Here is a 13,142-nt window from a genome sequence, read left to right as displayed (position 1 = left end):
CAGAAACGCCGCCACTGAAACTGCACGCCGTGCGTACAGAGACGCGAACGTCCTGAAAACCTTCTGAGCGCTGTGAAGCCCAAACACAACCCCGCGCTCCTGCCCGCACCCTCACCCTCACTCTCCCCCCGACGCGTTAGGCCCTCCACAAAGCAAATCATAATAATTTAATAGGAAAAATAATGGCTGTTTATTTTCCCCTCTGTCAACCCCCCCCCCCAGCACGTTTGCCTCTGAAAACGACTGAGCCTGAGGAGCGAGCCCAGTCAGTGACGTAGCAGAGCGGGGGGGGGACGTTCTGACACGCTGCGCGAGGCGGAACCCTCGCGCTCGAATTCCCAAATTCCCCAAAAAACGGCGAGAGCGCACAGATGGCCCCGTGCGCGACGGGAGCAGCAGACCGAAGGCATCGGACTGGATGCTCATTTGGCCCGAACTGTGAAGTGTGAAGCGGGAATGAACAAAAAAAAAAAAACAATGGCGTAGCGAACGGCTTAAAAAGCACCGCGGCCTGAACCTTACATTAAGCCATCCACAGAAAAAAAGGGTCTGCTTTTTTTGTTTTCACCTGCTACAGAATCGCAAGGGATCGTTTTCACGTAACTGGAGTAACAAGGAAACGTGGCTATAGCAGCCCGATTCTCTCTACCCGCTCGCTGGTTTATATCCAATCGTCTTACGGCATTTCCCTCCAATACATACTGGCTTATTACAAACACTGCCACACACAGCCATATCTGCTTTCAGCAATAAACAATCATTCAACAATGAGCAAGAAGAAAATCTAATTATACGGTAATTTAAAACACACATGCCCTGTGTATTAAACAACACTTGTGGCTCTTTTTCGAATAACTGCAGGGTGTTTTGTTACAGTGATCATGTGATATTTATATTTAATTATATTTAATTGGAGTTTGAAATTAATTTTAAATGCACTGGAATCTAAGAATCTTAAGGGGTATCTCAAAGAAAGATTAGCTGGACATAAAAAGCATGCAGAAAATCGATGGAGCTCACAGCTCACACTGCTCATATATAAATGACTGGAATGTCCAACTATCCCTGGCCATTTAACATAAAACTACAGTGAGTGGCCTTTGAATCTACAGACTACCTCGCTACCAAATAGCATGCTTTACTACCAACTGTGTGGCCTGCACATATGTATAACCTCATCAGTAAACTAATTATGGAGTTCGTTACAGCTACAGTAATCACAAATTATTTTATTAGTCATCCGCTATGTTTTGAAGTAGGAAATGGCTATGCCTCTGGCGTGTGTGTGTGTGTGTGCGTGCTAAATCTAGGCAACAAGAAAGTGAATGATTGATTCTTGCAAATGTGGATGTAGTAAAGACGAGTGGAATAAATTAGACATAGCTGCTTAGTTTATTTCGTACTTTAACAGTCCATGCAGACACTGCAGTATATCTGAGATATAACAAACCTTTTATAAGCGGCTTCAGCATAATACTTTATTTCATCTTTTACTGTTGGAATACACATGATGCTTGGACAACAAGGGCCTAAGAAGCCTTTAATCTTCTTGTGGAAATATGATGTGGAAATACTGAAATAATCTATATCTTCAGAGGAAAGTGATACTTTAATTAACTGAGCTATGGCACTTATGAGAGCTCTGACTGCATATTATGTGCATTTTAAAATCTTCATTTTTTTTGTCCAGGGGGAAATTCATTGGCTGGAAACAGGATTTGCGCTGGCTCTGAAATTCATACATAATTGAGAAGCATCTTCCATTGTATTTCTGATCCTCCTAGTTTTCCGATCCTCGCGCTCTCTGGCTTCACAACAGCGCCACAATATCAGGCTTTAAGTTCAGGCTGGACAGTCCAGTAGCCCTTCTGTTTCTCCCAAGCTGGCACCATTAAAGTCATGTACCATTAGCGAAACCAGCGGAACTACATTTACAGGATATAGAGTCTAAGTGGTACACTGCATCTTTAGAGCACCATCATTTCTCATGCTGCCATTTTACCTGGCACTCCATCTGTAACAAGCTTAGTCTTTTAAATTTTATACAGCGCACCATTTTTTTCCTGTATGCACAGTGGCATGTAGGGACTGGGGGAGGGACCGGGTCATGTAAAATGGTAAGATGGACTGCATTTATATAGCGCTTTCATCCAAAGCGCTTTACAATTGATGCCTCTCATTCACCCATTCACACACACACTCACACACACACACCAACGGTGAAAGGCTGCCATGCAAGGTACCAATCAGCTCGTTGGGAGCAATTAGGCATTAGGTGTCTGGCTCAGGGACACTTCGAACACTGGGGCAGGGCGGGGGATCGAACCGGCAACCCTCCAACCGCCAGACAACCGCTCTTACCTCCTGAGCTATGTCGCTATGTATTATGTGATAAGAATCATAAGAGGAGAAATTACTTTATTCGGCACATTCTGGGATTATTGTACCCAACTAGCTGTAAACCAAGAAAGCCAAGGCTGCCTGCTATTCATAAAGACACTAATCTTCCAAAGCAGTGTAGAATAGGCTGGGGAAGATCTGGGAACATTTGTCGGTTTTGAAATCTTGTCAAAAGAACAGAAAAGCACTCTAATGCTAAGTGCCCTTGATGCACAAAGAGTTCAGTCAGCACACATACACTATGAGTAGCATATGTATAACTTCTCCAGTTTCTGAGAAAACAAGAAACCAAGGTTTTTTAAAAAACTATAATGTGCATTTCTATATCACTGAAACCATTTTAAATGTGTACAGCACAGATAAAGGTAATATAAGCAATAGGATACATTCAATCCAAGTTCTTTCTGGAAGTTCCTCATCACAACTAAATGAAGGTCAAAAGGTACCATTAGTTCTGAATATTCATATTGAGCCAATTGCATTTCCAACGCTTATATACGATTAAGCGAATAATCTGAATATAGGCAAAGGCCCTCGCCCTGGCCATGCACATCTCAGGGCGGCAGTGTAGTATAATGGGTAAGGACATGGTCTTGAAACCTAAAGGTCACAGGTTCGATTCCCAGGTAGGACGCTGCCGTTGTACCCTTGAGCAAGGTCCTTAACCTGCATAGCTTCAGTATATATCCAGCTGTATAAATGGATTCAATGTAAATGCTGTGTTAAAAGTTGTGTAAGTCGCTCTGGATAAGAGCATCTGCTAAATGCCTGTAATGTGATGTAATGTAATGTGATGTGATGTGATGTAATGTGATGTAATGTGATGTAATGTAACACAATCTCAGGCTTTATCTGCAGTTCACAGGAGCAGACAACCCAAAGGGGACACAACAGGGACTGGGTGAGAGAAATATGTGTTCATGTCCAGGTAGGCAGCAGCGCTACTGATCATATAAAAGCCGCCTTTTTTACCATGTTCATCCATAACCCAGTTCACTCTGCTTCCAAACACTAGCATGCCGTCCGCGCCGCGGCGACGGTTTTCAATGGAGGTTGGGCCTTCCATTCAACTCAATGGTGTCTTCCGCACCACCCACACTGTTGCCGCGCAACTTTCTCCCCGCTATGCGATGGGCCGAATTGTTTCGATTTCTGTCCCGTTGCTAGGTAACCTCAACCCTTCTAAGGGTTGAAACCCATTCAGGGCTCCTGGGCCAGCCCACTGACCCTGCACAAAGTCACATGAGTGGGGCGATTCTCGCCTGGACAGATAAAGTGACAATCGCAGCGATCATAAATTAATTTGAGTTTGAGAGATATGGAAGTTAGCTATGAAATGAGAAAAATCATTTTTCTAGTTTTAATTATATGCTTGTGTAACTTAGGCTAACTGATTGCTACTGCACACACTGAGTGTTCCTGCAACAGTTTCACTTGCAACATAAAATTTTCAAATATATTTATTTAAGGAGTTAGTTAAAACTCTGGATCAATACTGGAATAAGTAAGACTGCTGTAATTACTCGCTTGGCTGAAAATTTCATTCATAACAAAAATTATAGCTAAAGATGGCTTTACTGTCCATAGACATGTCTTACAAAGAATATTCAAATAGATGCTTAAGTTTGCATGGGAGACAAACTCTGGTTAAGTCTATTTGAATCAGGAATTTTAATGACCGGGCTTAATAAAGATAGCCATTCAGCCCGTTATGGTCCACTCTACAGAGATGCTGGAACATATGATCATTTTTATCTTAACGTGACAGATAGCATATGCAACCATTTCCATGTTTCCCTTCACTCAAGCTCCAGTTCATAGCAAAGTGTTTGTCTGAGATGCCTATGACAAATTTGCAAAATGCCTTACGAGAATTGTATTACAATGCCAAATTGGTAGACTGGTTTTGCTAAGCACGATGCATGGTAAAAATAACTTTTTGTTTAAAGCCCATCAAAAAAACAAATCAAGCTATATTTCATATCTATGACAACCATGACAGTCACAAGTAAGAACGAGCCTTTAAGGAAAGACTAAATCAATGACATATGTAAAAAGGCTACCTGCACACCTGCAACGTGCAAACTCACCGGTGTAGTCCTCGAAGCACTCGCAGGTGTAACCCCCCCCCCCCCCGACCCGCGATACGCGCACACACACTCACCGGTGTAGTCCTCGAAGCACTCGCAGGTGTAACCCCCCCCCCCCCGACCCGCGATACGCGCACACACACTCACCGGTGTAGTCCTCGAAGCACTCGCAGGTGTAACCCCCCCCCCCCCGACCCGCGATACGCGCACACACACTCACCGGTGTAGTCCTCGAAGCACTCGCAGGTGTACCCCCCCTCGCGGCTGCGGCAGACGCCGTGGGCGCCGCAGGGCTTGGAGTAGCACAGGTCGATCTCCGTCTCGCAGAAGTCGCCGGTGAAGCCGGCGGGGCAGCGGCAGCGCAGGCCGTTGATGGGGTGGATGGGCCGGAAGAGGATGGTGTCGGAGGCGACGAAGGGCGCCAGGCTGTCGAACTTGAGCACGGAGACGCACTTCATGTAGTTCTCGCAGGGCTCGCGCAGGCAGATGTTGTCGTCGAAGGGCAGCACGCGCTGCGCGGAGAAGCGCGCCAGCAGGCTGCGGTTGAGGTAGAGCCGCTCCTGCAGCTCCTCCGAGCCGAAGTAGGACGCCCCGCCCCGCCCGCCCCCCCGCCCGCCGCCGCCGCCGCCACCCGCCACCGACAGGCTGACGTTGAGGATGCCGGCGGCAGCGCTCACGTCCGTGTCGTCCTGGACGTTGAAGATGACGACGTCCTCGCGGGCGGCCGACAGCACGCGGGCCACGCCCTCCAGGAACTGCGACAGCAGGAGGGACAGGAAGCGCTCCTGCGACGTGTCGGCCAGACGCAGCGTGATGCTGTTGGACAGCATCTCGTCCGTGACGATGGTGACCTGCAGGAGGCACTGCGCCGCCACCGTGTGGATTCCATCTGCGGGCACACGGGAGGAAACCCACAGGGGGCGCTGGTGAGCCAATGCGACATTTAAATTTAAGCACGTCTAAGTCAAATGCAGCCGTGGGCCTATATATTTACAATATATTTCAAAATGAGTTTCACACATTTAAAAATGTTTAGTGCTTGAAAAAACAATATGCCTGTTCACATAACAAAATATGGACAACACTATATTTTAGATTTAGAATATGGAATAAACTAGAGCAGGAAAACAGCACTATACACAAGCCAAAGAACCACTATACACAAGGCTTTTTTTCCCAGTTGCACTCATGTAATTCACCACCACCATCTACGCAGACAGCAGAGCATCTGAAGCACATGACCTCCGATATATTCCCCAACAAACCAGTGACCTTTTTTCCACACCACAAGCTACACAGAATGCTACAGGAGAGCCAGTGCTAATCGAAGGAGAGGACCTTTCACCGAAGGCAGCTGCTGACTATCAGGGGGTGATGCTGCAGTTTTAAATCAGGGAAGCTTAAGGTCAACCTACCCAAGTTGGACAAAGCAAATTATATCCCTATGCTTACTGCGTGAACTGGACTTAATGTGTTCGTGGTTAAGAATAGGCTAACTGTTACATAATGAGTATTGTACCTTATCGGAACTGTGCTTTGCAGTTGTTCCCATGACCTTCGGTATGCACTAGCTTTCACTTTGCTTTGGATAAAAGCGTCTGCCAAATAAATGTAAGGTAATGTAACACAATGCTATGATGAAGCCCACGCTCAAAATAGCATCTAGCCGCGATGTCTAGCCTACAGGGGTCATTCAGTGCACATGGAAAACACCTTTATAAACTTTCATTAACAACAGGAATGATTTAGGAGTTTTTTTTGTTGGCTCTCTCAAATATGTATTCCTATAAGATAAAAAAAATGTATATATGATGTTTAGGACTGACAGTAACAATGCATTAACATTTGTCACTGACAGATCTTTTGCTGCTGGACAGCAGATTACCAATTGCTTTTCAGGCACCCGAAGGAAGAGAGCCAAACACGTAATCAAATCAAACCGAGAGCGAAAACAAGCTTTCGCCTTTCCCTAAATAATCATCAATGGGCGCCTTTGTTTCAGGGGCCTGGAGCGGAGCCAGAGAGCGCGAGAGAGAGAGAGAAACCCCGGAGCTTTTTCATAGACAGGAACCCACACAAGCAAACAGCGCTGTCCAGGCCAGCAGCTCCCAGGCCGGGCCCATTGTGGGCAGCCAGGGCCAGAAAAGGAGAGAGGGCTCTGTGTTTAACAAGGCTTTAATCCGGACCTCTTCAGCCCAGACACTCCAGGTCCCCAGCCACTGAGGTCCCCAATTAGAAAGGGCTCAGGAAATTAGAGGAGTGTAGCATACACACACACGCACGCGCATGCCAAAACACATAAACACACACGCGCGCGCGCACGCACGCACGCACACACGCACGAACACATGCACACGCACGAACACATAAACATACACACGCGCGCCAGATGCACGCACAAACACATAAACACACACACACGTACACACAGACACACAGAAACACGCACACATGGACGGACACTTGCAAATACGCACACACACACACACACACATTCACACACGCATGCACACACACACACACACAGTAGGCTCCCAAAAGCAGGCATATGCGCATGTGCTTATATGTACATTTGCAGGATACGCAATGCATACCAATCACTTCAAAAGTAGGACAGTTACAGCAATGTTCAACTCAGTGAGAGAATAACGTTTTCTGCATTTATTCCCACAAGACACTTAGAGGGCGCAAACACTGCAAGAGCTTCAGCTTAAATTGTGAGGATTTCGATGTTACATTTGCAGTTACTGAACAGAACAAATTATGTATTTTTGCGTTTGAGCATTTGCTCTATTTAGCCATGTTGAAGAAATGCTCTCTTGAAACGAGATAGGGAGGGAGGGGGCATGGCCCCTAGTATCTGCTGATTTTACAGACAAAAAGATGCATTTGTCAATAATTCGTAAATCTTTCCCCTCCCCCCATTAAAAAAAATCAATCAACGGCAAACTGTTCCAGATTCAGTAGTACAAAACTGCCAGTGTCCAGATTTCGTGTCTTCCATGGAACATGTGACGGAGGCATTAAACTCAGTGGGCTGATATATTAATACAGCAGCAGTGCACGAAGGTCAAGGAACTGGGCCTGCTGGTTCAATTCCCAGGTGGGGCATTGCCGTTGAAGAGTAAGGTACTTAACCCAAATTGCTTCAGTACAATACGCAGCCGAATAAAGGCACTGTATGTAAAGAATGTAGCCTAAGCTGTGTAAATCGTCCTGGATAACACCAGCCAACAGCCTGCAATGCAAATCTTCTTTACCTCTACATGCGGATATGGTTTAATGCAATGCACATGTGACCAGTCATCTTATCTAAGGATTGTGTAGCGCTGACCTTTCCTGACCTATTCACAGATCATATACCCTCATTGGGTCTGACAGCGTTGCGCTCACCCTCTCCAACACAGCCTCTTTATCAGCGGGAATACTCTCACCCTCCGACGACACACCCTTCCCGTACTCTCATCTGCGTGTCTGTGCACTATAAATACAACTGCATTGGGTTAAACCCTGTTCATCCACGTTCAGCACTCTAACCGAGGTTCCTATCCACAGGTAAGCATTCACATGGGCAATACGGACTGAAAAAAGAAAGGTACAGCAAACAGATTAGATATGCAAGGTAATGTAGCCCCCCCCCTTTCAATAACATGTGAATTGGGGGCGGCAGTGTAGTATAATGGTTACGGAACTGGTCCCGTGACCTAAAGGTCCCCGGGACACTGCCATTGTACCCTTGAGCAAGGCACTTAACCTGCACTGCTTCAGTATACAGTATATCCAAGCTGTATATATGGACGCAATGTGTAAGTCGCTTTGGATATGTAATGTACTGTAACGTGGAATTTTCTAATACAGACATAAACGTGGGTATTCACATAGGCTCAGATTGTGTTCCCACAGTCTACTCCAGGCCGTTTCGGAAGTCATGTGAGCAGAAAAAACCGACCAAATACCCGAGTGGCTTATTGCTAAAGCCATTCGCCACAAACACGGACCGAGCCCTACAGCTCATAAATATGCAGATTCAAGCCTTAATTCTGCCATTTCCTGACCAATCATGGCTCTGGCGAGTCAGTTTGCTCGACCCCCATCGGAGGAAGGGCGGGCCCAAATCATCCGGGATACGTTCCTGAGGACACAGCTAACAACATGCCGGGCAGCCACAGCCGCCATCGACGGGACAACACGACACACACCCTCCAACTGCCGCTAGATAGGCTACCTCCAGTAGAACTGGCCTCAGATAGGACAGTGAAAAGCGCATGTGTCCACTTTATCCACTTTCACTGCGTACATGCCTGTGCACCCAAAGACCAAATATTTACACCTTCTCCTGGAGAATCATTACAGGAAGCACCACAGCATGACATATTATTACAGTCTGGATAGAAGAGATACACTACTGCAATTATTGTCAAAAATTATGACTCATTTGCTGCTGAATCTAAATAATATGAATAATATAATAATATGAAGAAGACAGAAATTTACCATATATATTGTATATATGAATAGAACTGTCTATAGCGTGAACAAACGAGCCCACTGGATAATTGAAATGAACAAAACCATTTATAATATGGTCTTCTAATACACATCCAATGAATGGCAAATTCTGACTGAATCTTAGGGGGGAAAATGTAACAAAGCCAGCTAGGCTGTATGATGTACCATTACGTCCATTTATACATTATAAACATTTGCTTAAATAAAGAGAAATAGAACGGGACAGAATCCATGGCCTCATAACACAACAGTAACTGAAAGCAGACATGCGTCACTGAACACTCTTCTGGACACGATTCTCAGTATTCATCCCAACCTGGGGCAGTGAACAAAGCATTGCCAAGGTCAGTTACAAGCATATATTCAGCCCATATATCCATACATAGCATATATTCACCCGTACTCTATATACATACATAGCATATATTCTGCCCATAGTCTACATTAACAAATGGCACATTTAAATTAAGGTTGTGTACGCGTGCACACACATTCCCATACATTTTTGGATACATTCCACTGACATTTGTGGGAAATGTCCGTTTGTTTTATTGGTGGGTTTGCACCATTCTATTACCCAAAGAAATGTGAAGTACGGAGACGGAGTGTAGCACAGTGGGTAAGGAACTGGGCTTGTAACCGAAAGGTCGTAGGTTCGATTCCCGGGTAAGGACACTGCCGTTGTACCCTTGAGCAAGGTACTTAACCTGCATTGCTTCAGTATATATCCAGCTGTATAAATGGATACAATGTAAAATGCTGTGTAAAAAATTGTGTAAGTCGCTCTGGATAAGAGCGTCTGCTAAATGCCTGTAATGTAATGTAATGTAATACGTACTGTATGAAAGCTCAGCTCCCTGTGTTTCCCTGCTGGATGTGTGACGCGTGCAGCATCACGTCTCCAGGGTAGCGAGAGCAGGAGAAGGATCGTAAGAGAAAGGGCCGCGCGGGGGCACGGCGCGGACGACGCTCGGCCCGCCGACGCGTACGATCCGGACGGCGAGTCCGACGCGTCCCGCTTCTCACAGCCGACCCGGGGCTTCCCCGGCGCGTCCTGGCGGACGCGTTTCCAAAGCACGGCGTTTGAACGTAACCGTCGCCTGCGCGCTGCAGCGTCCCGCGCGCGTATTCGCAGGTTTCATGGCGTACCCGCCAGCCTGGAGCGACGGGGACGGACTGAGACGGTGACGGGAATCGCAGCTCGCCGCGTGCGGATCACCTGACTCCGAAAAACCTGTCAGCAGAACCATTTAACACGCTTTGACTGACAGACATGCTTTGACTGACAGACGCCAGCTTATCTCTGACGCCCCCGCATCCCTGGGCACGCTCACTCAGTTTGTCGGCTCCCGGCTAAATTTAATTGCGCCACAGCGGTCGAGGCGCGCAGTTCTGCATTAATGCATGCATGCATTTTAAACACGCGTGGAAAAAAGAGTGATTTGTGTCGGTACGTCCACTAATAAACTGCATGACATCTTTCTCTGGTCCAATTACGCGGACAATTTCTCACGCTGAAGCACAGATCAGCGAGGAAGATTCGACTCGCCCCCCATCACCCCCCCCCCCCCCCCCCAACCTCACTCCCCCGTGAGCTCGTTCTGATGAGTCACCCCCGGGAGGAAAATGAGGTTTCTGCTTAAACATTGCGCTTGGGTACAAGAACGACCGCCAGTTTTTACCACTTTCACATTTGTATCTCTTCACATCTTGTATCAACACCCGTAAGGTAAACAGCTCAGAGCAATTCCGCTTGTTCGTGTCCAAGTGACATTTCGTACGAGCAATCAAACACTTTGGAGAAACGCGGCCAGCGAGTTGCTATGGTTTTTGGCAAACCCACAGCGATGACAAATAGAGAGCTGTCAATAGATCCTGCACAGCTGAAACGTGTTGGAAGTTATTTTCCCGGGCTCACATCAAGCAAGGAAATTAAGTCTGTTGGTCAAAAGGAAGACAGGATTGCGCAGAACTGTCTTCACTGCGCAGTGCGTTAGTGACCCCGGCATCACAGGCCTAGAGTGATGAGGGTTTTCGGCTTTGGAGGACACTGCCACACTGTGCATACCGGCAGTGTGTATTCATTGATGATAAGCTACAGTTTCAGCCAGGGGCAGAGGATTTTTTCGCCTCGCACATTAATTAACACAGACTCTGAGACCCGGCGGATTCCGTCCACTGTTGCCGTTTGATGATGTAACCGTTTCCCGCAGAGTTCCACGGTGACATCACCTGAGACGGTAACTTGAACCGTCTTGGGTCACTGAAGTCCCCTTAAAAACGCGCTCCAAAAAAATAAATAAATAAATATTACCCCTTCAATGTCCCGGGGGTTTCCTCTTGCCGACATGCGAGCCGCGATTATAGCCAACAAGGCTTGCCAGCATTTTTATACAAGCTGGGGTGCAAAGCTGGCTCTAGGATTTTTAGTGGCCCCAAACAAGAATGTCTGGGAACGAACAGATCGTGGACCAGGGAACCGATCTCCCCTGACACATAAATAACAATACTGTAACAATTAAAATGTCTTACAAGAAAACTTTCATTCTGTAGCCCAGGGATAATTGTGGCCCTAAATAACTGCATAAAGTGCTCTGCTGGGATGTTACTGCCCTAATTTATGGCTGAGCACCACCTATGCAGTAGCCTCTTTGTACTATGCACACAGTTCTTCTCCCTAATTTATCCAGGATTTTTCTTTTTGTATTCGTTCCCAGTATTTACACACAGTGCCTGATGTACCTCAATGGCAGCCAGCATCTCTAGTTAGTTACTCAAGATGCAATTAATCTGCCGCTGAATGAATGAACGAATGAATGGATGAATGAATGAACGAACGCCAGACTCACATTAGCCGATTACAAGGCTGCTTTATCGCGATCCATAAGCTGCGCGATTATCCCGGCTGGCTCACGGCTAGCCACAGCCTTCGTCAAATGACTGGAATTACGGAGGCTCACACCAGACTGATAGCGCATGGAGCAGATTAATGCCGATTATGAAGCACCTGCTGAGGAAGGGCTGACGGCTGTGAAAGAGCCAAGCGACAGGTCAGAGAGCGAGACGAGCAACAGGTCTGAGTCCGAGTGATGGATAAAACCAGGGCCAAGTGGCAAGGCAGAGCTCGGACCATGCGACAGGTCAGAGAGCGAGCCAAGCGACAGGTCAGAATCTGAGCCAAGCGACAGGTCAGAGCTTGAGCCAAGCGACAGGACAGAGCCAAGCGACAGGTTCGAGCCCAAGCTCAGTGACAGGTAGGAGTCCAAGCCAAGTGACAGGTCAGAATCTGAGCCAAGTGACAGGTCAGAGTCCGAGCAACAGGTAAAACTTGGGCCAAGCGACAAAACAGCCTGCGCCAAGCAACAGGTTAGAGCCAGAGCCAAGCGATAGGTCAGAGTCTGAGCCAAGCGATAGGTCAGAGCGCAAGACAAGCAACAAGTCTGAGTCCAAGCGAGGGGTAAAACCAGGGCCAAGCGACAGGTCAGAGTCTGGGCCAAGCTACAGGTCAGATCCAGAGCCATGTGACAGGTCAGAGTCCAAGCCAAGCGACAGGTCAGAGTCTGAGCCAAGCGACAGGTCAGAGTCTGAGCCAAGCTACAGGTCAGATCCAGAGCCAAGCGACAGGGTACAGCCGGGGCTAGGAGACAGAGCAAAGGCCAGCTGATACAACAGCGCCGGACCACGGCTCTGCCAGCCCTGTGTTACAGCCCTCCATCAGCCTCCATGTGCCAAGAACTCCACACCCCCCCTCCCCACCCATCCGTGGCGCCAGGAAGAGATCAAGCCTCTCCACGTCTGCCAGCGCGTTCATCAGCGCATCGTTTTGCTGCAGCGAGCGTCTGCCAGCGAGGTGAGGGAGGAGCAGGCCCTCAGGAGGAGGCTGAGACCTCACAGCAAGCTGCTACACTCTCAGAGCTGTGCTTCTGTTCCCTTCGAACGCACATCTCCACGTGAGGCCCTTCCACCCAGGGAGGCTAACTGCGAGGCACGCCCAGCTCAACTGCCACGACCAGAAGACATATGGAGAACCGTCACGTGATCAACACAGGCGCAAAATAAGAAGCACAGGGAACCCAACGTGGGGAAATGAATTATACCAACAAGAGACTGCTCAGATTAAATCACAAATAGTATGCAGGTAAA

At 47.5% G+C, this 13,142-nt stretch overlaps 1 protein-coding gene across 2 annotated transcripts in view; it reads right to left on the bottom strand.

The window, feature by feature from the left end:
* Nucleotides 1-13,142, bottom strand: part of celsr2 (cadherin, EGF LAG seven-pass G-type receptor 2) — a 78,188-nt gene that overhangs the window by 48,850 nt on the left and 16,196 nt on the right. For both annotated transcript variants that reach the window (XM_035388091.1, XM_035388090.1), the window contains exon 2: nucleotides 4,711-5,379. In XM_035388091.1, coding sequence (XP_035243982.1) covers nucleotides 4,711-5,379 — 669 coding nt within the window. The remainder of the gene's footprint in view (nucleotides 1-4,710; nucleotides 5,380-13,142) is intronic.

Source organism: Anguilla anguilla, chromosome 13 (assembly GCF_013347855.1).
Source record: "Anguilla anguilla isolate fAngAng1 chromosome 13, fAngAng1.pri, whole genome shotgun sequence".
NCBI classification, from domain to species: domain Eukaryota; kingdom Metazoa; phylum Chordata; class Actinopteri; order Anguilliformes; family Anguillidae; genus Anguilla; species Anguilla anguilla.
This window is presented reverse-complemented; position numbering and strand designations above follow the sequence as displayed.